Source organism: Myzus persicae, unplaced genomic scaffold, assembly GCF_001856785.1.
Source record: "Myzus persicae strain clone G006 unplaced genomic scaffold, MPER_G0061.0, whole genome shotgun sequence".
Classification (NCBI taxonomy): domain Eukaryota; kingdom Metazoa; phylum Arthropoda; class Insecta; order Hemiptera; family Aphididae; genus Myzus; species Myzus persicae.
The window spans coordinates 110,930-138,601 of record NW_019101739.1 but is presented as its reverse complement, the minus strand read 5'-3'; the positions used below and the strand labels follow the sequence as shown (position 1 = coordinate 138,601).

The 27,672-nt window shown below is 27.5% G+C and overlaps 1 protein-coding gene across 1 annotated transcript in view; it reads right to left on the bottom strand.

Moving 5' to 3' along the window:
• Positions 1 to 27,672, bottom strand: part of LOC111030309 (hemicentin-2-like) — a 312,599-nt gene that overhangs the window by 247,164 nt on the left and 37,763 nt on the right. Inside the window, exon 2 of the mRNA XM_022309733.1 lies at positions 20,783 to 20,967. Coding sequence (XP_022165425.1) covers positions 20,783 to 20,855 — 73 coding nt within the window. The 5' untranslated portion in view covers positions 20,856 to 20,967. The remainder of the gene's footprint in view (positions 1 to 20,782; positions 20,968 to 27,672) is intronic.

Here is a 27,672-nt window from a genome sequence, read left to right as displayed (position 1 = left end):
AGTAGTGGACTCGAATCGTATATATCACCGAGTGTAAAATACCGAGTCTCGGTATTCTATGGGCACCGACACCGCCAGACATTTTACATACGCTCCAAATAATCATTGCATTATGTTTTCGAATAATGTCAATTTATAATAAAATAATATTGTGACTTTTCCTTTAGTTTTGCGAAATCGTATAAGTAACTACTATTAATTATAATTATCTATTGTATTTGCATTCTGTATTTATTGTTCATGATTCCAAAACTTTTATTTTGCAAACTCGTCTTATTTCATTTCATTTTAATATACAAGCCACTCTGTTTTTATGGTATAAATATATTATAGATGTATTAATATTCGTATACTGTTTTGTGTTATTACATTCATTTAAGTATACTAAAATAGAAAAATAATATAGAAAAAAAAATGTAGATATAAACCTTTTGTTAGAACATTTTAAAATCAATTTTTATATTTTTGATGATATCATTATATCAGTATCATTATTAGTAGATAACAGTGTTATAGTGTTGTAACTTTTAGATTAATGGTAACATAATACGGGTCTAAAACAAGAGACAAAATGTCATGTATAAAATATTGTCATGTTCGTATATACCTTTTATACCCCTTATGTCATCTACCTAATGAAAAATATAGGAACATTACACCAAACAAGGTCTAAATTCTGGTAGATATTCAAAGTTTAAACTCCTACTACCAAACTTGAAGAAATACTATTTTCGAGATGAAGTCATAACCTTTTTATAAAACAAAATATGACAAAGAAGTCACAGCGTTTATGTTTTCTTAAACTATTATGCTATTTACCAATATAATTTTTTTTATTTATAGTATTACACATTTCGCTTAACCAAATGTGGTTACCAATTAATTATAAGTTTTTAATGATCCTAATTTGAACATACCATTCAATAAAGTGTATTAATATACCTATACTGTATTAGCGATAATATACTTAGATCAAACTTCGCATTATTTGCTAAGCTGATTATAAATACAGTATGCATACAGGTGAAATGATGAGACACTAATATAATTGTTATTGGATATACCGATTAATTATTATATGTACGTCGCATTTGGTACTTACCGACAGCATACTATATTGTAAAGCGATGGTTGATTAAATTAGACGCAGTAAGTATTTAATTTACTAACGACTCGACTGAAATCAATGAATTAATTTCTTTTAGCGTTTAGGAAATCACTAACAATATAATAGTATGGGTATCTGATAAAACGAGAAAGTTCAGTGGAAGGTGTCCACATCGTACGACCGTGTCGTCATACATCAGGCCTTAACAAGTATTGGTAGGTATTATGTTGCATTTTCAAATCACCTATATAATTCGGGAAATAACATTAAACGTGGTGAAACACGCTGCGATTAGTACGATGGAATAAAATAGTATGTAATTCGACACACACACACACACACACAACCAAGCATTACTATATTAACTATGTGCAGGTAGATGAGTGACTGACTTTGTGCTCATTCTATGCCTTATTGTATAAGCGGGCCCCCAGCTGCCCACAACTGCCTTATAGTAGTATAGTAATAGTATCGAATTATTTCCACACATACGTCCTATATAATATAGCACATCGAGGTGTCAAGGGTACAAACGTTATGATCGACCAATATTGCTCAGACACATTAAGTCAATATTATATAATTGTGTTATGAGATTAAAATATATCGTAAGATTTGTATAGTCTTTAAACGGTCGATTATATATTTTTATTAGGTATGGGTAGGTACCTTGAATTTCGATGAAAAATATGTATTATGTAATCTGTGAAATGTGAAATACCGTTTTAGTAATACTTCCGCATGCTAATAATTTAGGTGTGAAGATGATATTCATTCTATTTCTTGTATAATTATGGTTTAAAATTGATTCTTTTAATCGTATAATTCTATTAAAACGAGCGATTGCTTTTATTATTAATTTTAGTCTTGATACATATTATAATTTATTAAAATCAAATGAATATTTAAAAATTCACGGGAGCTTATTTTTGTTATCCCTATAATCATTCTAAACAGGAACTAAGTATACCGTATACGGTACATTCTGTATTTTACAATAAAAAACAATTGATTTATTTTTATGATTTTATGTAACGAGCCAGCTCATTCTTATCTGTATCAATAATACGTGACGTTGAATTATTCAAACCGTAAAATCTATCAGAAACTAAAGTGACAACAAACTGAAGTAGTAAAAACTTAAGACATTGTAGTTGTAAGTGTTAACTTTTCGAAAGAAACTAAAGGTAATTTCGAAAATTCACAACCACATAGTTATTTTGAATTTCAAATAAAATCTAAAAAAATACAAATCTAATTATTTTCTTTTTTTATAAACAGGTACTTTAAAAACTAAGTGTTTGTTTATTAGAGCAGTGTCATTGGACGCTCTTTACTATATCGCTAACACGTCCTATTATAGCAGTACATACGAATACTTGTCTATCATACATTTGTCCATAATATTAATAAAAAAATAGTTAAATAAATGCTTAAACAAATGTTAAGGATATAAACATAACAAAAATTGCTAAGTTACATTTCTTAAACAAATACTTAGAATAATTAATTAATAAATTATTTTTAAATCTTAATTATATATGGTTGATAACTTTATTATTCAGTTGAAATACATTTTTAAGTTTAAAACGATAAAAAATAATAGTCGATTGAGATATTATATATGTATAGTAATAAATTATAAACATTATATACCTAGACTTCACACACCAAAATATTCCTTTACGAAGAAAAATTAAATATATTGCTGGGTTATCTATTTATGTATTTTTAAATTATAATTTTCACTAAAAATTATTTCTCTAAAATAATAAATGTACTAGGTATATCACCCGACATTGTTCGGTGATAAATAATTACTAAAACCAAAATGTGCAATCCCCGCCTCCAAATTTTTTTAAAAGTAGAAACATTTTAGCGTTGAGCATTATTTATTGACTATCACAGTATTAAGAATTATTTTTTTTTTTGTTAAAGAAGTTATAACGAGAATAATGAATCTTAATATTTTGATAAAGAAAACGATGAAAGTCCATTATTTATTTTGAAAAAATGTTAGACCCAAACAAAATTTGTTTTCATTTATGGCCAATAGTAATAAGTAACTTTTTTTCTTACAGGAACCAATCGCAAAAATGAACGAATAATATGTAGTTTATAATATTATTAAAAGCTAGCAGGTCACCCTAAAATATCCGGTTCAATCTATTAACTAAACCTTTCTTGAATGGTCAAAATAGGCTGATTATTTTTTGATTCTATAAGTCTGAGCCATACACTTTTCATTTTATATATTATAATAGAGCTGTTACCCGTGGACCATTTTGGATCCCAAATAATATTATGTGTGCAAATTGTGTTTCCAATTGGTTAAAAACTGCGGCTTTGCCGAGTAGCGTCATTTATACATAGGAAACCCGACGGACAATATCTGCATGATCTACAATATTTATTATTATAATATCATTTTTATTTTCAACATAAATTATTTATCTAATTATAATATATAGTTTCCGTTCAACTTTCAGTTGAAATATACTCAATGGTTTTTTGTTTGTAACTTTTATTGAAAAAGTCCAAGGGTTTTTGAGTCTATAGAGGACGAACAATCAAACAAATTAATTTTTATATGTTCGGTTTTAATATTTTTATATATTTAAAGCCACGTGCAGTAGAGTGATAAATATAATTGATTGGTTTTATTAAATACTGTTTTACGTGTCCATGTGTTAAAAAAGTTCGAAAAAGTTTAAGTTATTATACCTATCTATGGAAGGTAAGTATATTGGTTAGAAATGTAATCTAGTTAATTCTTTCAAGAGATTAGTTTTGATTTTATCAGCAGTAGTCGCAAACGAACTTGTGAACTAGGAAAAACTATAGAAAAACTAAGAACAATACCAAAGAAATGTAATCTAGTGTGGTTTAACCTGAGCTCGGCTCAGAAAAGACTTACAAAAAATATGAAATATTATTGGTTTCTCATGTACAATAATAATAATATAACTCAATTCTATTCTAAGCCATATTGAGAAAACTTAGATCCACGATCAGAAGACCAAAGTATTCTTATACTGATAAATTATTTATAATTCCCTCTTCGATTCCTGTATACTATTTATATTTTATTTAAATGTTGAACACATAATCACATAAACAATGGGATATAAAAAAAATTTAAGCCGATATAACTTGTATCAATTCTTCGTTGAGAAATTATGTGCAAATTATAATGCAAATAAATACATTTTTTTTCAATATTTATCCCACTACAACATAAGGCATAGTGTGCTATTCATTATTGTAAGGATTTATGGTACGATTGGTATGGCTTTTGGAGACTCATGTATGTGTAGCCAGGTTTTTGTTACCAAGAACTCGGGTGGTCATCCATGTGACCATCACGTTGCTTGACTGATTATAGCAACCGCTCCACGCTAAGTCACACTCAACAAATCATATAACTTTTAAAATTCACTTACAAGTAAATAATATTGTTTTGACACTTTGTTGCGGTTAAATAGATACCTAGATACGTTATAGTATTTTATTTTTAGTAATTATTATATTATTAGAATATTGTAAGTGTTAATGCCGCATCGGTACAAACAATGGAATGAACGTTTTTTTCCTAAACTATTTAAGTTGATAAATTCAAAAAGTTCAACTGCATTTATGTATTATCAAGCTTATTTGTGGAGTTTTTTTTTTTAGGGAAATATTATGGTCGTATCCTAGACTAATGCCTTTGCATTATAAGCTATAGTGTTATTTTTTCATCCCTCCGAGGGTCAGTTGCATTTTTAACGTGGGAAAACTCTGGGATTACATACGCCCGAAGCGCAAAAAATCTATTGTGCTCGGCCAAAAACGTCAACTTGAATGTTAATTTTTTTTTTATAATATTTATTTCATATTTTCTCAAACCCCGACCGATGTTAAAATGTATTGCTCCGACATACACTCATCCGACATTATACAGCGCCTACGATATTCGTCTACATATTATTTCCATGACGTATGATTTATTGTTTACGTCACAACAGCAACCGTATCATAATAATATAATGGTGGTTCACAGGAGGACGCAAGTCACGACCACCGGCTGCAGCTGCGGTCGGTCGATGTCACGTCGTTCGTTGTTCGGATCTTCGTATTTTTGTTCGTCGATTGCATCAAATATTGTAGATTAACCGAATTTTCACCAGTGATTTTATAAAAAATAAATAAAGAATATCGCCCATGGGAATGCACCATCAAAACATAATAATATACAATTATTTCAAAAACGTAATATATATAGAAAGTTAAGAAAAGTAGACAAAAAAAATAATTGTTGACCCAATCTAGATTGATAGATAGATAGCTATTGCATTTATTGAATAATATAGTAATCGTTTTGTATTAAACAAATATACCGGGTTACCGTACTGAAATGCATTTCAATTGGAAAAATATGAATTTCATAAATAATGCTAGTTGATTTAAATAAATTTAATCATCCGTTTTCAGTTTAATTTAGATGTTTCTTATTTGAGAAGAGGGTAAGCTTTAATTTAAATTTTAATTAATTTTTTTGGTCATTGCATCTAACATGTTTTTACAATAGTATTATGAAAAAAAAGATTTTTTTTTAATTCATTCGTTTTGTACTATGATGACGCTAAAACGGTTTTCGATCCAAGGATAGTTTTGTATTTTTACTATTAAAATACAAAATAACTCAAACAGTGAGTAAAAAAGCGAGAATCCCTTGTTTGGGGATTTAATACCGTTTAAACGTAACCATAATATAAACGCTGTAATGGTTATAACGACGAGTTATACAAAAACAGCTATTGCATTCGACTAATCTATATTATTATCTTTATTCCAATCCACTGCCTGCGTACAGAAGCAAAAACAGCCATGGCCAATTAGTGATCCTATGTGCGGCATCAATTCTGCTATCGAATGCTGTGTAAAATCGAATGTATATTTGATTATATGTAAAAAAAAAACTTTGGTAACAACCAATATGCATTTTAGTGTATGTCGTCATTTATATAAAATTGTGGTCATAGGCTGCACAGTGTACACATTAAAAAAATGCAATTTTGTTACTGCAAGTCACACAACGTTTACCATTTAGAGTTATCCCAATCTAGTTTATCACTATTGAATCTGACTGCTGATTGTAATTAATTATAGTCTTATTATTTAATTTATTAATGGTAGTTGTCAGTTTTCTGTTTTCAGTTATGTTTTCGAAAAACATATTGAAACAGATACTTCAAAAAAAAAAAAAACAACTTTACTTTGTTGTTTAATATTTTATTTTGAGTATACCTTGTCAATGAGTAGGTCACAGCAATTGTAATTGTTGTTTAATTGGTATTCAAAATATTATTTCGTAGAAACTTGAAACATTCCACTTTTACTTTAATTAGCATATTCTATTCACAATGAAAACATTCCAATACTTTGACTAATTAAATATACTAACCTTTCGAAGTATCAGAAACGTTTTTCGTATGAATCATCATTGAATACAATTTTATCTATTCTGTACTCCATTTCAGTAACCTACTCAATAACGAGGTATATTGTAAACAACAATGCATCAGATGACCACTACATAGACCAAAAAGTCGATGACAGACACAAAATAAATACACAAACATCATTGTGCAACCAATACATTCTTCCCATATTTTTATTTATGTCTAGAAGACATTTCCAATCTGTTATTGGTGAACACTAAGCACAATTGATTAATAGGACAACACATGCATTTGGTGTCTTCGTCTTACGCACGTACAACATCGAACATTTTTGTTCAATAGTTTAAAATAGTGTGCCTTTAGTTTTGATATTAGAGTGAATTTACCTATTATCAAAGTTTTAGGTAAGAACATTATATATGCTTAAACGTTGGTGGATTTTCAGATATTTGAATTTTCAAGCGAGATATGAGCATTTTTGATTTGTATTATTTCACATACTCGTATCTTGCTTGAAAATTAAAATATCGAAAATCCACCAACGCTTAAGCATAGACAATGTTCTTAACTAAAATTTTGATACTGCTTAAATTCACTCTAATATCAAAACTAACTGCACACTATTTAAACTAGAGAATGAAAATTTGGCATGTCGTAAGTTAGTAAGACAGAGACAACAAACGCGTGGGTAACTTCCTCCTAACGGTAATGTATGTATCTAGATGAATCGTTTGATGAAAGTAGCCATCCATTGACGGCACTATACCTATTTTAGGTTTAAGCCATTTATCTAGTAGGTCACTATTTTCGTTTATAAAATTACAAAATAATAAAACGTTGTTTAACAATATTATATGTTGGTTGAAAGTATAAAAGTATAATAATAAAAAAAATGTATGTATATTAGGGAAACCGCACCCTCTACTTACTAATGTATAATAGGTACTTACAGAATATATTTAAATAATATTATGAAATAAAAAGTTTCCATCATAATAGGTACAACATTAGGTATACAATTTATAAACTATTAAAGATTGTTGTACGTGATTATTATTTTACATATGACTAAAATGTGGTTTAGTCGTAAAATATTCTCTAACTCTTAATTTAATAGGTCTTAAATATATTTTCTATATTTTACAAACTACACGTGTAAAGTAATAGTATGTTTAAAATGATGTTCACCAATGCTATTGTTATCACATATTTGGTAGGACAGAGAGTTGCAGAGTTAATATGAGTGACAAAAATAAATGATTCAGTCGTTCATGTATTCGACAAGTGAAAACAATTAATAATAAATGTAAGGCCCTCCGAATACAATAGTTTACGGCTTCTTCAAATATTTAAGCGTTTTTAATTGTCACAGTAAGAACAAAACGTTACACAGAATGGTGTATATAAATTTGAACGATGCAATGAGTAATATCATACAATGTAGTCAATCGAGAAAAGCGAAAACGGCTTTGCTGTAGTTCTCATTTACACTACATTTAACTTGACATCAGAACGTGGGTCGATTATTTCTAATTGACTGAATTATACACAAATGAACGCGCCCAAAATATTGTTTGCACTTTTGATTTTAATACATATTTTAGTGTTCCGCGTTATTAAACTAATCCGTTCAAACAACTTTTATACATTTTTAAACTATTTAAAGTATAAACGCAACTGATCAAATAATATTCATATTACTGTGCATGGCGTGGCTTGCAATTAATTATTATCTTAGTCTCAATGTGAGAAACCTTATTATTTAATAATTTAAGTAAAATGTGTTTACTTTAAAGTTGTGTTTTAGTTTTAAGTAAAAATATGTACTTCCCTAGAGTAATAATTTCACATACTCGTATTATTTTTAAAAACATTTCCTCAATTAAATGTGTTATATTATTTAACTTTGAATACATGCAATCTATGCAGATAAATCATATCATTCGAGACTTTTACAACTATAATTTACTATTCCCTTGAATGTATCCCCAATCCTAAATATATATTATATATATATATATATATGCTATCAATAACTTTGAGCTTGGATTTTTTTAGTTGTAATTGGTATACATTTCTAAATTAGTTGAATTAAGTTATATGTATATTTTTCTAGTCAACTAAAGTTACAAGTACAAAAACGTTTTTCCGAGACGATTTCTAGTTAATTAGAACATTTAATCTGGAGCATTGTCGAAAAGACTGCATTTTCTGCAGCTGCTTTTTATTTAATACTTTTCCTATTATTTCGTGTTCATGGTTGATTTTTATGTTGATAAAATAACTGCATTTAAAGTATATATAACAAAACATCAGTGAGATAACGCAAACAATACCGATTAAAACGATTAAATAAATATAATCTATATGTGTTTAACATCAGAACTGTTTATTTCAAATGGTCAAGTGTGCAAATGAACGCATTTACGTCCAGGTGGATGATAAAATTGTTTCTGCTGTTTTTACATATTTCTAAGTTTCCTATAGATAAAAATACTTAATACGTTTAAATTAATAATCAATCGTTTTATCATTTCCAATCAATTCAGTTTGAATATGCTTTGACCATTGATCTCTGATCAAGTTCAATTTCGACAAAAAACTTAAATTATAATAATCCAACACATTTATGTTTTTATATTAACTGTATTCCTCTTGTTGAAGTGTATTCGAAATGGAAATTTTGTACTTAAAAATTGTCTTAAAAATAATATTATTATTAATTTCTGTCAACACATTACAAGAGATTGAAACAAAATTTTAGTCAAGTGCTTCACCTTCCATGGGCATACACACGGTAAGTGGATAAAGTGATAGTTTGATAAAAAAAATTGAAACCAATTTCCATTTTCCACACATTTTTTTTCTCGCGGCAATTGTAGCTAATAAATAATTTTGGCCAAAACTAGTAAAATAATTCTGCCAAATACATATGCAGGTCGTGGGTGTTGTTGACCCTCTTTTATTCTGGTTGTATTCCCCTTCTAAACCTCACGTAATGCACGGGCAATACCTCCCTCCTATAAAACCATACATACCCGCCCAAGCTTTACCACCTAAAAAACATCCTTCCCTCCCTCCCACACTCATCCACCCACCACAACTCACCGACGCCGATGATTCAATTGTTGTGGCTTGAGGTAACTCAAACCGATAAACTTTCACATTAAAGTTGAGACTCGTGCAGGAACTCTCTTTCCCCCACCTTTGAACCACCCATCACCATCCCCCGGGACTACTCTTGGGCACATCACGTTGCGCTCTAGTGGCAACCTACCGTTACACTGCCGAACCATCCAACGGATCGTTCTCGTGATCAAAATGTGTAAATGTTTTCCACCCTTAACCGATCTCAACATCGGATACGTGTTTACTTCTTGCATTTCGATATCGTCCAATTCGAAAACGATGAATCGCGATTTGAAATATCATAAAACACACTTGTAATAACGACGCAACATACGAACATATTATTCTGACTACCTAACTAATGTATAACTTCCGACAATCGCCGAGAACGATAATCATTTTCGTCTTCAAAAATGATATTATGGTCTAATGTTGGGACGGAGTAGAGCGAGCTATTTACTAGTTTCCTTTGGACGAAATGTTGTTTTAGTATCCGTTATACAGAGTTTTCCGCTGTTGACAGGTGCCTGTGAACCTCAGCTGCAGAGGACTCGCTGGCCGTATATCATCTATTATATTATAATTTTAGTGGATGTACAGCGGTCAACGGCGGGAGACACGATATGAACCCATTACCAAGTCTATCATAACATAATTTGTGAACATCCGGGTCATAGTAATAATAATAGCCTTTATAATCATTGCGTTTCAAGTCGAATACGTTAGATCTCCAATTTCGTTCAGTATTCATAGCAAATGTTGGCCACGCACGATTTGAGAGATGGTGACTGGTGAGTCAAAAATATTCCAACCGTTATTTAGCATAATTCGTTTATAGTAATATTATGTAGAGGTACACAACATAATAACCCCGCTCTCCCGCATAATTTGGCAGAAATAAATATTAATGTTTTTTATCATGAATTTTTTTCTCGTAAAATGTAGTTGACCATTTAAGTGTTTAGTATTCAAGCATCTGTCATTGGTTATTATTTATCGTGGTATAATAATATATTGATCAGTCAATATTTAATTTAAATTTTTACAATTACGTATGTAAGTTTTTATTTTTTATTAAATTCAAATACAATCTGACCTATTTTATTTTATTCCTCGAAAACAGTGTCAACTCATATAGAGCGTAATACGATTAGCCATGTTCTGAAAATTATATAAGTACATAACTCTTCTTACACTGACTTAGGTCCGCATGTAAATTGAGAAAACGTACTTCGCCGAAAATCTCGAGTAACCTTTATGACATCCGACCTAGTGTACTCATAGCAGTTTGATAAATAATTCTATATATTGAGTGTTAGATATTTTATAACAAGTAAGAAGAAAATAGTATGGTCAGCTGAAAACCGAATCAATATAATATTTCCAGTAGTCAGCGATGTTTAAAAGTACCTACCCAAAATATATAAGAAATCATTAAACAATAAAAATTCCTCAATATTTTAAATTAATACACGGTTATTAAAATGTTTTATTTTTTTAGTTTTTAATTAATTTTAAACACATATTTTATTCTTAAATATATAATTAAATCATATTATAGTTATTATTAAAAATAATGGCATATATAATTATTCAAGGATCTAAATAAATTCTTAATTGATATTATTTTATTGAAATCAACACATTTATGAAAGTTTAACTCATTGTTTAGTGTAATGCACTCACTGAAAATGTATTTTGAGATTCTAATCGGAGCGATGAGAATGTATTGCATTTTATAATGATTTGTTTTAGTTTTTATATTTGTGTCTGTGATCAGTCATTACCTTTCGTGGCAATACGAATGCTTCGATTTTCAGTTTTAGTTTTTGGAAGTGAATTGGATTTAGTAGTTAGTACTTATTGCTGGGTCAAAAATAACAAATTCCAGTACTTTTCAAAATCATCGAAAAACACAACAATTATTTATCATACATTTTTGTATATAAAGATTTATCACTGGAATTACATTTAACACACATATATTTTAATATGAGACTTTCTATTCGATGACGAGGTACACTTTATACCTATATTTTACATCAGAACCGTTATCTCTTATCCACATTTTTTAATACTTTAAACTAAATAAATTATTATTTAAGTGTATATTAAACCTTTTTCAGTAAAATTATTATAGGTAACTAATTTTTTGTGAACTGTTTTTTTATACTGCCTATTGTTATATAAAAAAAAAACACTCAACACACAAAGCTGTTATGCACAAGAAAATGTTCAAACAATAGCTACCTTATTTTCCATATTCATACATTAAAAAAGAGGTAAAATAGTAACCAACAAATACAATAGAATGCACAACAAAATAATGTGATCAATCTTCCCATAGACATCTTTACCAAGCCATAGTTTGAAACTTAAAATTATGTTTAACAGACAAAGAAAAAGTAATACTTTTAAATAACCACATTAAAATAAAAATATAAGTAAAACAATATTTGTATACAGTTTTAGACTGAAAAATAACACTCATCATTAAACAATTCAGGTATTACATTAAAAATAATTCTGCATGGCAACAGTATTCAGTAAATTATTGATATAATCTTTTATATTAAATAAAGGACTAATGTATAACATTGCAAAGCATATAGAATTAAGAATAGTAAAAATAACATAATTTAGAGGAAAAAATATGTGACATGAATATTACGTAAATTAAATTGAAAGGATTGAAATAACCATTATCATAAACTATTGTTTCGGATAAAAAAAAAAGTAAGGGCTATGGGTTTATTTCAGTTCTGTGATTTTCGATAAAATAAATAGAAAATAACTAAATAAGAAGTTGTGTTGGAATCATATAAATTAATGGATCTTTTTAAAGTCACAGGTGTAAATTGTATTTTTATAAATTATTATATGGTAATTCTTCAAATTTTATAATTATATTATAAATAATAGTATGTAAATATAACTTTGGTGGTTTACTTGTTATTAATTATTTTTACACACACACTTTGTAGAATTTGCTTATGTTTCGACTAAAATAAATAATATTTTTATAACCAAGCATTTATATCACTTTTAATTATTAAGCTAAATTACTTGCTGTTCTTTATAGCCATATAACTACGTACAACGTAACCATTAATCTAATAACATTACATTTTCACACCATAATATACATATATTATCCTTAGTATTTTGTATGGATAAAGAATCATAAACACTATTACCAGCAACGTTGGAGATCTATAAACTCCCCCAACGAACGTCGAAGAGTATACAATTTATAATATTTTGTTTGTAAATAGATGGTAAGAATGGAAAAATGTTAATGCAAAATCAATTTCACAACACAGCCAACAAATTATGATTAATCGATGTCTCGTCCGTTTGCCATTAATAATATACAATATTAATCTCAACTGATGTATACAAATATATTAGCGTTTAAATATTTCAAACATGAAAAAAAACTATATTTTAGATAACAGTGTATTTTAAATTATTATGATTTATTTTAATTATTCTATTTTTAATTATTAGCAAAGAATGAATTGTATTGATTATGAAATTTAAAAAATACAAAATTAAATATGATTTTAGTATGGTATTATTACATTTTTTCTGGTGAATAGTATTTTGTGTTTTTTCATACCAATTAATCTATAGAAGGTGTCGGTAACTTGTGCTCTAGATAACTGATTTAGTTTAAATATTGGACGGAGTAAAAAGATTTCACTGTAAAATAATGTATGATTTATGGTTATTTGATGCGATACAATCGTACAATCAGCATCACAATTATTTATGATATCTAAATGATCAAATAGAAAGTGACAAATATCATAATATAGACGAAAACTAAATAGCCAGTAAATTCAAATCAAGAAGTCCTAAAACTGCATTTAAAGAAAGTTATAACCTACAAATATTTTATTCAATGCTTTCAGAAATATTCTTATTTAAGTAATACATTGTTTGCTAAAAAAAAAAACGATGTAGTGTTATGTAAAATCAAGTAAGACTATTATCTATTGATATTATGTTCAAAAATCAAATTCATATGAAGTATAAAAATACCATGAGTATTTTATTTCTTAAAATAGCATTTAATCGTTTTAGACGAACTTTTTCAAATCTTCATCTACAATGTTAAACTATAATATAAGAAATACGGAAATAAAAATTTTTTAACAGTTATTTGGTTTGTAAATATAAAATGAATAAAAGGCTCGATAAAAAAAAACCAACAACAATTCATTAAATCAATCGGCTATTAACAATCGTACGTATGTTATGACACAATGCAGATAACTCAAAATCTATTCATACGAATTTTGTTTTGATTCTGATAGGTACTTCAACATTTTCAGAAAAATGATATATTATAAATTAAATAAATTCACTGTTGAAAATAGGGGTTCTCAGTTGAAAAAAGGGAATTTAGAATGTCCGCAGAACACTCCTTGAGTAGTGTGAAAAATCTCATGAATTTAAAAATATGATCTTTAAGCGTGTTTAAAAATTTCAAAAATCAGACTGAATTTGAGAGTTTAAAAATTAAATTGTCATGTTTTTAACATTATTGAAAAAAAAGGGATGAGCATACTTGGTGAATCTCCCCATATAAAATATTTATAATAATTATAAATAAATATTTTGAATTTTTCTGTGTTAAACTCATAATTGCTAATAGTAAAAATACTTATCATACTCTAAATATTTAGGCATTTACCAAAAGTATAAAATAGGAATTTCTATAAAAAAAATATTGAATAGCTTAGGATGGTAGAATTTACAGCATTCTTCCGCATTGAAAAATTCACTGGTAAATATTTATATTATGTTGATAAAATTTAGAAAAAAACACGGTTGAAAATTATGTTAGAACATTTTTACCGAACTTTAAATGCTTACATAAGACTTGATTAAAAATGTCGAGTATACTCATTTTTATAATTTACCAGTTCAGATAATTAAATAAGTTTGTTTTAAAGTTCTTTTTTTTGTAAGGCAGATAAAGGTCTTTTCATGGTTGAAATGTTTAAGAAAGTTTATCGAAAAACAAATTGTATCTACATGGTTCTCTCTTGAATGCACCATAATCTTAAACATCACAATCGACATGTTAATATAGCATTTATTATTATGTGTTAATATGGTCAATAATTGAATTGTGTTCAAGTAAAATTCAAAGAACTCGATCTGCTGTATAGTTTATTTCGAATGTACCACATTATTAAGTAGAGCAGTAGGTCACTGTATTAGTCGTGCTAAATTTGAATACAATGATAAACCATTGAACATTAATAACGGGTCTGAGCAACTCACAGTGATCATCCTCTACTTCTAAAAACATATTTTCGTTTTTTTTTTTAAATTACTATTTGCAATTTATTTATAAATTATTAAACTGTAAGTGTTGAAATAATCTTTGTAGAAACATTGCATTTATTAAACTATTATAATATTTATACTATCCATTACTGTTATTAATATAAAACTCGATACCAACACATCATTGAAAGGTTTGAATCGGTTTGTACTTCGTAGTATAAATAGCTTAAATTAAAAAACATTGTTTTGTTGAAGTATTCAGTTGCATCAACATTCTTCTTTCAAATTTTGGATATTTTTTTAATAACTGTAAGATAAACTTATGACTTATGAGGAATATTACAATAAGTTTTAAAGGTTTTTGACGAAGAAATCAAGTGTTATTGAATATTATCATCAAAAATAACTGAAAAAATTAAACATTTTAAAAAAATAGCTCAAAATACTATAGGTATATTTAGAAAATACACATACATTTTTTGTGAAAAACTGTCAAGTTCCCATTCTATTTCTGTCTAATTTAAAAATTTAAAAACCTGATTTGTCAAAAACAGATGTTGCATAAAATATTCTTATGTTCATATCCTTTTTTTTTCATTAGTTTCATCCAAATACTAAGAAAACTACTGGAAAATTCTTATGTATAATTTTCTAAGTACTAAATATTTAAAAACTGCTAGTAGTGGTAATCCACAAACCTCCCTTAAGTTTTTGAAGAGTTAATCGATTTTTTTATTCCACGAAGAAAAAACCCAAGTCCATCATTGTAAAAACCAATACCTACATATTTTCTCACCAAGCTCTAAATTTAAGACATGATACTAAAAAAAAATATAATTAAATTTGTTCCATAGCTAAAAACGATTTATTTATATAATATTATGTTTGTTTGGCATATTACATAAAACTTACATCATGATCGATAACAATCTAATTAAACCGTAAAATATTTTCAAAATATGCATTTTCTTCAGAGCTGAACATTATGCTTATATTATATTATTATAAAATCGAATATTTGTGTACTTACATTTATTCGCCAATAAACGATGCAGCAGAGAAGTAGTATTGTTAAAACGGAGCATACTCTGCTGTCGGTTAAACAGGGAAAAAAACTCAATTATTTGAGTATACGATTTAAGTATTTTATAGAATAACCGTATGATGCATAATATTTATATTATATTGAATGTGAATCGTTTGCTACGTAATTGTTCGCTCGTCAACCACATAGGATGGTATAAGGTCCGTTCAGGGTACAGAAAGCGAACGCAAACCGTATTAAATCAAAACTTGTACGTCGCTGAGCGGGACCATTTAATCCTGACCGGGATTAAACCTGTGCCCGACCTAAACTGTTCAGGTCCGTGTGTCACCCGCTCCAAAATAACATAAATCACTCTATACCTACACATTCTATCTGTTATACCTTATATTAAAATAAAATGATAAAATATTCCTTATGAAACGTTGGGAAACGAACAAATCTGGTGTCTGGATTTTCTAAAAAAAAATGTAGTAGTATGTTTTCCTGAAAACGCGTCACGTTTCCAGTCATACTGCCGTGAGATACATTTAAAGTACAATATTTTTATAATACTTCAATTTTGGCTATTGTGCATATTATAAAAATGTGTCCAGCGAGGAATTCATACAAAATTATTTATCTTGATTACAATGTATTTATTTTATTATAATTATAACAATGTCAATGTACATAATAAAATATCTGAACAAAAAACTAATCATTGAAATACTTCTGAAATAATTTTTTCAATAAATAGGTAACCTATTAACCTAATTTTTGACGATAGGTAGATCAAAATATTATTGTTTTGTTTTTGTTAGTCTTGTTTCAATATTATACAATATCTTATAAAGCAAATGGTTTGTTTTTTGACTTGTAAGTTGTTAACTTATGGACATATTAAAAATGCACGAACAAACAGCTTTTAAATTAAAATTAACCAAAGAACACAAATAATCTTCGTGTCTTTTTTATTATTACAACTTATTAAGGCTTCAACAACGGTGGTTATTATCCTGGTAATTTTAGATTAAATATACAAATATATAAACTAGAAAACAAAATAATATTATTTACAATTATTTAGACTTAAGTTTAAATTATGAAAAAATAAATATATTGCTTCCATGTTTTGTCTATTAATTGCACGTTGAAATGAGGTTGATATTTGAAAATTTTTTATGCTTCCAAGTTCTAGCTGGGAATCCTTTAACATATCAAGGGTGTTTCAATTCAATATAAGATTAAAAGTCATGTGATTTTTTTTTTAACTGAATCGATATAATTCGGTTACAGTGTGATTGATATTTTGAGCAAGCAAAAAATTATAAATACAAAAAATATTTATTTTTGGAGAGATATATTTGTTAAATGTCTGCCACTTTCGTAGATAATAGAAAAAATAATCATTTTGAATTTAAGGAACTATAGTAAAATTGAATTTATATAATAAATGGAGGACTTTAAATAACGTATCGTCATATCCATTTATATGGAATGTATTACATACAGAAGATGGCTGTTGAATATGCGTAATATTTATTTAATTTGTATAAAGTGAAATAAAAACCTCAAGCTGTATAGATATTAAGTATTATAGCGTTATGGAAGCAAATTTATTTTATACGGTTTACAGCAGTTCATTATGTGGCCATGGCTAAGGATTCGAGATCATACATACTTAAATAAAGGGTATTTCAAGACGTGGCAAGACTGCTATCATATATTTATTTCCATGTAAATCCCTTACACATATACCATCTAAAAGTCAGCCGTAAGAAATAATGGGGTACTCTAGAACCTTCCCGAAAGATAAATAATGTAGGTATTGATGTAAAAAAACGACGTTAGCATTCAATAATTTCCCTCTTAAATTTATGAAAAAAAATTCCATCCACAAAATAATCATATATAGGATGATGATTTGCGAAACACGCTCACTCCTTTTTTCCTTCAGTTATGTAGTTATTCAAAATATGATTTTTGGAACTTTTAAAATTACTTAAAGGGTAAAAACCATATTTTAAAATGTTTGATATTTCTTGTACTTTTTATAGAGTGTCTTATGGAGACAAACATTGGTTTTTCAAATGAGAACCTCCCCTTTCTACTGTAAATTATTAAGTCTATTATTTTTCTAAACATTTTAGCGTATCAGATATCAGAATCAAAATTCGTACTATTAGTTTTTCAGTTGGTTAACTATGTGTGCTAAGGATAATAGGTCCATTATAATGGGTGTTTAAGTTATGGGTTGTATGGTATTTTGAACATTTTAGTGCTGAATATTAATCTATCAACATTAATAATTTAATAACTTGTAAAAATGGTCGAAGTATAATAAATACTAGTTATACTTTTATATTTCTGTAAAACTATTTTTAAGAACTATAATTATCCTTAGTACAAACAAATTTATAACTGAGGAACTAATCAATTGAATTTTGAATAAGTTACATCAAAATTATTAACTAAATAACTTAATAAAAAAAGCAACTCATTTGAAAAATATAAGTGTATATTATCATCACAGGACACTACTAAAGCAGTGCAAAAAAAATTTAAGAAATAAAAAAAAAGACCTGTGAGGATGTACATTAATAATTAAAAAAATCTGAATTTGAATAAATGTATCATTAAAAAGGAAAATATGAGGGCAAGCATGCCTGGCGAATCACCCTGTATATTTTTTAACAATTTTATGGTTTTTTCCAATGTGTGAATATAATTTTTAACATTCACACACACACATTCTATGTCTATAAATTATACAATATAATATAAGACCAGCCGAGTCGACGTTTACTTTTCCAGAGTAAATAATTAATTTTCTCTTTTGTCAGACTGACATGACAAAAAGAAAAAAAAACCATTAATATTATTATTATAATAAACATGCGTTATTATTTCATGTGTATGGATAGGCCTGGGACGAGTCCACGCTGCAGTAATATTTTATTTTAAAACGTGCAATAAAGTATCATAAAACAAAAACCAACGGTCGTTTTTAATTCTCGCACCGTTACGGATTTCGTCATAAATTCCGGTCGACTGAACTTTACGGTCGTATTCATGTACAACTAATACCGATACTCTTAGTATTTTTTTTCCTAGCCACCCTTCCACCCAGGACGGATATTAAAAATCGACGGATAAAATGGATATAATATAAATGAAAGAATAGTGAGAGCCATTCAATAATATTATTGTCAACTTGGTCGACATAATTCGACGAGGACGCCAAATCAAATTTCGGCCAACCTTGGAACAACTGACCCCACGTTTCCATCTATTTATATTGCGTGCAATAATTTGATGATCGTTATACCAATATATTTTATTGTTTTTATAAAAAAGACTTTACACGTTCTTTAAATTGTCAGCATAAAAACAAAATTATAGAGAACAGTGATTCTCGTTCTACAGTGGTTAAAAGAAAACACAAAGTATAAAATCACCTTAATAATAATCAAGTAAAAAATATTTGTTTAGATTATTATATACTATTTGTCATCAAAATATTAAAAATAATAAAATCATAGCTTTTTAAAAAAACAACAAAAGGGGATTATTTTTTGTACCTTTAAGTTTAAAAATAATACCTAAGTTATTTAAAAACTTAGTTGTCATTTTCACCAAAAATATCATCTTCGCTTTAGATGTTATGCAATAGATTTAGCACAAAAATTGCTCTAAAGTTATTATATTCATCAATATGTTTTTAATGAGTTCTATATTTTAATATTTTGTAATTATGCAAAACCCAAGAATGAGAATGAAACGGGACCACCTGTAATGTACGTTTAATCGGTACCTATTTAAATCTATTTTAATTGGTGCTTGTTACCCCCCCCCCCCACAGCTATATTCCGACCTTTTTATATTCCGTAAACCAAAATTTTCAAATAAAGGTAAATAATAATAATAATAATTATTTCCATTATCTATTGTTTAGTATTAATTATAGCGAGTATTAAATATTTGAATTTAATTATTTGTTTAAATTTCATGATGTAGCTTAATTGATAAGATCAATGGGCGTCTTAAACTATAATTGACTATAATAATATATTATTTTCTATTACTACCGGCGGCTTAAGGTCGTTTTTAAGATACAATACTATAATAAAACTCAACGGAAATAAAAGTCATTAAAATGGTAGTCCATAGTCGCAAGGTTCATATTTGTATTTCCCATAATATGTATCATAACTACGTTTGCCAATACTGTGATTTGACGTAGGTAGTACCCCATGATTATCTAGTGTTGACACGCATCTACTACTTTTGTAAACAATTTGTTTTTTCAATGTTGTGGTTATTAAAAAAAAAAAAAAAAGTGATGTAATAAAAGGTGATTACAGTGATCACAATCATTATTTCAAAAATCTATTTTTCCTATTCTAACTGTTTTGAATTATGTGTGATTTACATAATACGATGTTAACCATGACAATATTTTTGTAAAATTGTATACTAATCTATTCAATGTATTGATAAAATATTAAAATTCAGTGGTATCTTGTTATATGATATGATTTTCCATGAAAAAGTTTTACATACATAAGTTAAGAGTAGGTAATCATATTATCTATTATGGAAAAACGCTGTTGTTGAATGAAAAATTGACATTTGGTGTAAATTAACTATTTTGTACTCTGGATAGTGTAGGTATATAAATCTAATAAATATTTAAATCTGTCTATGGATAGTTGATATACATGATTAATTACGTATATATTATTTTAACGGAACAGATTTCCTACTTACCATTTTGCAAACATAAGGCGCCACGGAACGTCCCGATGGCCAGCAGCAGTGTCAACCCCATAAACGGCCTCATCGTGCACGTGCGATCACGTCGACACTTTTGAAAGTCTGATTTCACGCAGCAGGACGACCACTTTGACTGCTTATGACCACTGGCATAGCGAACAGCAACAGTTGTACGATATCTGAAATCCGAGGAAAATCATATATTATAGTGAAATCGGAGAGGTGGAAGAGTGCATACAAAGTATCACAAAATTGATTCTCCCAGCCCCCAGAAAAAAAAAATTATCATACTATTATAATATAAGAATGTTTGAAAAAAAATTATTCTAAGTTTTTAACACGTTTAAATGTCGTTAATACGTTCTACGCGCCATGCTTTCTTGTAATGATTACGTTTTTTCCTCGAGTTTTATGAATTTAAGAAAAAAAAATTAAATGTTTGAAGCTATTATTATTAAAATGGATACATGTATTTTTTGTGTACGTTTGAAAGCCACGTCATCGTTAAGTGTTGCGATGGAACTTGATAATACATTTTTTTTCCATTACTGTAATACCACAACAAAACACGTGTCAAATATGACTGATACATTATAATATTTTACACTTATTATCAGTACTTGAAATGCAAACTGTCACCAAAAAACGTTGTTAAATTATTAACATTCTCAAAAGTGTCGACTTAATGCAGTTAATATTGAACTGGTTCATAGCACTATGGTGGAATGAAAACAATATTGAAAATTACATTCAATTTCAAAATTCCTCATTGAAGACAACCCACAATTAATAGCTTTGAAGCAATATTCGTACTTTGTACTTAAGTTTTCTGTTTTGGACAATGACAATGAGATACTGTGGACATTGAATAATACATTTATAATAGATAATAATATGGGATAACAGTATTATTTTTTTGAAATTTAGTTTTGAAATGATTTCCAGTTTGAAAAAACATATGAAAAAAAAGGATCTGCGTCGTCTTCATTAGACCTTACTGAATATCTATTTTATTATAAAATTCACCTACACAACCATTGTATTATTATGTTATATTAAAAAGTTATTAGATATATCCTCAATTTTAGTACCTATGATACTTTATGAGATATTATCAACTAATTGAAATTTAATCAAATCAGGCTCGTTGCTTAGTTCATAATGAATTTCCAGTATACTTAACATATTGCATATCTGCCTTCCAACTATTACGTATTGTAGTAGATGAATCTAAAACATTTTCCACTGCATCTTAAGTAACCGACCAGCATGAGCTATCAAATGCAGAAGTGTATTAATAATATAATATTAATGAATTATTATTATTATTTATTACTATATTATAATAATAATATTAGACCATATTATACTAAGTCTTAGTATAAGTACATTCACGTGTTGGAACTATAACTTCTGTGGTTTTCTGAATGTGTTCCACGTTTCGTGGGCGTTATTTCGAACGGTAACATTTACTCGAGTAAGTAGGTTGCTTTTTGATGAATATTTATAACGCCGAAGTATAATAATGTTTACGTCAATGTCGTTTATAACGCCACAAACAGAAAACCGAAAATGTAACCATTCAATTTAGGCACACTGCACTCTCATATTATAATAGTAACATACGGGGCGTTTCTATACAATGGGTATCAACTTGGGAAAGTTGTTCAATCATGAAATGTTCAGGTTTTTTATCTACTATAAAATCTACATTATCTACATTTATCTGCATTAAAACTACGACTTATCTTTTAAAATATACATTCCATAGTATTCCCCACGTAATCCAAATACGAAATAATATGTCACATAAGTTTTTTCTTTTATTTCCAATCACATATATAATTGGTATAATTTAGTGCTTTAATCGAATAAATTACGTGGCCCATCGGCCAATGTCTCGTCGTTCGATTGACATCAATAAGATTCTGGAAATATCACCAGCTATCGACGAATAGTAGCAAATATCTACAGTTATTTCCAGACTTTGGGTGCATAATATGTTGACAGGTATCAGAAAATATTGGCAGGTGTCAGTGGGTAATAACATGCTACAGGCCTCGACGAAAATCAACGAATAATGACAAAACTATGGGAATGACAGTGTACTTACGTCTCTCATGATTTTTAAAATGTAGTTATTGGGACCATTTCACTGAATATGTTTATCCTATGACATATAGGGATGTTCGTTGTATAAGTACCTCTTATTTTACCTACGTATTATACTCGTACAACACACACATTCACACGTCATATAATATTCAGAAGTAAACATGTGTGGTATCTTAAATAAATTTATGATATTCGGCGACGATGAGATGTTTCGATTATTTCATACTGGAAAATGTGTAAATATCTGTTCGTACGGTTTTCTGCGAAAGGCGGTTTGGCACGTTTTCTAAATATTATCTACGGAAAACTATTTGGGCGACATAAGGTGATTAAATAAAATATTCTTAAATGTTTGTTATTTTAGGTATTTAAATAAAAAACCGAACAACAACTATAATAATATTGAACTTTATTTGTTGATCTTGTAATACTTCGGGTTTCACTTATAATCATGTCTTAGATGATTATATAGTTATATATTATCAGAGCTTTTATCACTAAAGTATCTTCTCGAATACAATAAAATTATGTTGTTCTTTATAATTATTGTTAATTGTATGCACGTTTTAAATAATTGTCTAAGGTAAAAAAAAAATTAAAACTTATTCAATTATTAAATAACAAATATACAATAGCAATATTGATTTGTACAGAACTGAGGCAAGCGAGACGAATGACCAAAACTTGTTCAATGTCCTATGATTTTTATATTTTAACGTATTAGCATTTCAAATCTAAAAATAAATAAATAAAATATAAAATGCCTTTACTAGGTATTCAAATGATACAAATAATAATTTCATATTAATATCAATTACTCATATTAATAACTAAAATGTGCTCACACTTAAATATTTAATTTATATGTTATTTTTGATGAGTTTCAATTGTTAAAAATTGTTTGGAGCGATATATTATAATTAAGAAAAAATTAGAAAATGTTAGCTTTTATTATTTTTTAATCAAGTTATGTTCTGCATAATATTATGGCAGTGTGATATCATCAATTATCAATTTATGCTAATAATAACAATAAAAAAAACAAATTATTAATAAATATTTGTATATCATAATGTTGACAATAGTTTCACAGTTGCAAGTAGCAAGTATATAACGAATGTTCTTCGCATGTGTATTTTATGTTATAAACCATAATCACTATAAAATTCATATATTCTGCAAAGATATATGACACATTTTTTAAAAATAATTCTCTATCTACCTATTGTTTGTTTTTATTTATTATACCATTTGGTTGCTGTTATAATTGCTTGATTTAAGATTATATATAACCCAATTACAATAATTTATTTTTATAGATAGGTAATAAATTAAGTTGTTTTATCTTTTAGTGGCTTTTTCCGTGGATTTTTTTTACCGAGGATTTTTTTAGATTTCCAACCGTTGTATTTTTTCTAAATACCATTCATATACGGTTCAACTATATAGTTAAAATACAAATGTTGTAATTTAGTAGTTCAAATACTAGAATATTGCCAATAATTTATGATAATAATATATTATAGTGAATTTATATTTTTTAGTGAAAATTAATTCAACATGCTAATTAAAAATAAACAATTATAGTAGTTTAACATGTCAAATTGTCAAATTGTCAACTGTATTTTATATTACTATTTATTGTATAGAACTATTGCTATATATTTGTTAAATTATTGGGTCGAGTAAAGTTATTCAGTAGGTGATACCTTTAAGGTGTCTATCTGTTCCTTCTTTAATTACATAATTATTTAAACTAAATTACACAGGTAATTAAAATTGATCAGAAATTGGCTTTACCATACTATTAATGGATTTCATCCGGATTCTAATTTATATATAACCGAATCCCATATACACATCTTAGCAAATAAATCACCCGAATCCATTATTAATAACACTTTGATTGTGAGAAAATAAAATGAAAGAAGAGTGTAATGTTTTGTGTCAGTGGTGATGATTGATACTATTCCGTTATTGCCGTTGCCCGATAACCGACACCAATCAAACATGTAACCATTTACATCAGATCCTGACGATGTAAACATTACGGATTGCCATACGAACGGTTCACGTGACTAAAATATAATATCGGAAAAATGAAATGCGTTTTATTTTACTGCGTTTGAAATGAAAAACGAAACGTTCATTTCTTGCTTATGGTTTGTGAAAATGACGCCCTGAACCGATCTAGCTGACGATAAGATCATTAACATGCGAACACCGCATTCGTGACAATCGTTTAAATTGCTTTTGATAAAAAAATAAAAATAAAAAAACCGTTCGAAATATTCTTTATCGTGCCAAGAGATGTTTTTCCAGGGCCTTATAATATTTTGCTACCGCCGTGTATATTTAAATTTATTATTATTGTTATGGCGGAATTATAGTGGTAGGTAACTGAATTAATCATTGAAACATTATAGTAGAGTTTCTAAGTGCATTTCCGAAATCGACAAAAACATAATATAATGCGTTGAATTCTTTATTGTACCTATTTTTTACTTATTTTCCATAATTTGAGGAGTTTTTTTTTCCATATAAAACAATATATATATTTAATTCCCATTACATTATTAATTACACCATTTTGTATTTTTTTTTTTTGCTGTTTTTTCGTTTCACCATTGTCGTAAGTATAATATGGTCAAGTTAAAATGATACATATTTAATAAGTGCTCGTACAGTATAACTTATAAAATAACATTCTTAACCTGAGCGGTCTATTAAGATTTAAAAACAATGAAAATGTTGTTGGTGTAAAATATTGACTAATATAGTGTTTTTTTTTCTAAAATGAAAAAGTAAATTTAATTTTCACATACTAGGTAGATTGAATGGTATTATTTTGTTTAAGGTGCAAGATGGAGTAAATGAGGTACCTAGTTGTTTTTTAGACATTCGATGTCTATATTTGATTACAGATATAATTGTTATAATTCAATTGTTAAATAATTATACCGTTATCTAGTGTTCTAATTATCCATTTTTCATATTGGAATAGAAACTAACAACCATTTTTGAATTAACTAAAATACTTAATCCACAGAAATATATTAGAAAAGCATCATATTTTGCTCTTTAAACTTATAAAATATATTTATTAAAATATGAAACATTGATAGTTGGTAATTATATTTCAAAAATTAGATCTAAAATTTAAAATTTAATTATGTTGTATTACATTAGTCTTAGAAGTTAATTTAACTTTTTGCATTGATAATGCATTTTTTTTAAATTTAATTAGATATTATGTAAGATTCAATTATAAACATATAGGTAGCATTATATTATTCATACATATTTTTATTAGAATATTTTTGCTGCAATAAGAATTAAATCATCGAAAACCCATAAAAATAGCTCGAGGCTTTTTTTTTATGATTTGAGATAGTGACGCCTGCAGTATATTTGTTCACCTCCATTATTTCAATAACAATTTAAATTAAATAATTACATTTTACAGAAAGATAAAATGAAATAAACTAAAGATAACATTAAATAATACAAGAATCTTAATAAATATACAAACAAGTATAAAATTAATTAATTAAAAACATTTTTTTGAAGAAAATGTTGTATTGAGTATTTAAAACATAGTTTTGAAGGTATTAAATTAAATAATAATTATTATGTAAATAAAATATGAATAATATATCATGTTTTGAATATTTCAATTATGATTTTAAAAAAAGTATTCTTACATTTTTACTTTGTCTAAAACATTAAGATTGGAAAATGTTTTATTTTAGCAGTAACGTATTCTTGAGTATTTTATTCAAAGCTAAGTAAGACGAATTTCCTAACCATAGTTTATTCCTGTTTGAATAATTAATACACACCTAGTGCTGTTTTAAAGTAATAATTGTAAATCATTGGCTATCAAACATTAATCGTCAATTGGTGTATGAAAAAAAAATGAGATACAGGAATTGTAGGAGCTTTAGTGATATGTGTCTTTAAGTTTATAATCAATGTCTAACTTCTACCGACGAAGAACAATCGTAGTACATCTTAAGATTGTTTTCATTATTCTTTAAAATGACTGCTGTTTTTTTTTAAATTTTTCTTGACAAATCATGGTAGATTAGAAACACGTTTTCAATTTACAGTTTCAAAAGATATTGCCAAAAAAACAATTTTTACTTTTTAATACCTATAACAATACAATATTTTCCATAAAAAAACACAGGTATTTGAGTATAAAACCTATAGCTTTTGTGTTGAGCACAGACCAAAATGTATTTAAAGTTGATTTCATTTAAATTAGACGCTAGTTAATTCGTGATGATTGAAACTAAAATGAAGTTGAAATGTAATTTAAATTTTCATCATTCACATCATGATAATTTTGTTTTGATAAAGCAAACTAAATTGTATATAATTATTCTTCTGCTACCTGCATCAAAAAATATACTTTTTTCGCTTCACATCAATTTGATTATTGACATGTATGAAAAACTAATAATATTTATTTTTACAATGTAGATAGCATATTTAAATGTTTAAATGTATGTGGTTATACGTATTCGAAATACGGGTTGAATATACATTGAACATTTAATAGTATACTTTAGTTCTCTCGAATAGTTATCAGGAAATGTAAATATATACACAGTTCCTATAAATATTTATGTAGGGTTTTAAGTTATTTTCCTAACAAAATAATTAAGTTTTATTTGAATTCGCCGTATTGAATGTTTTTAACAGAAACCAATTTTTGTTTAACGTTCAAATACAAAACAGCAAAAATATCATTTGACAAATTT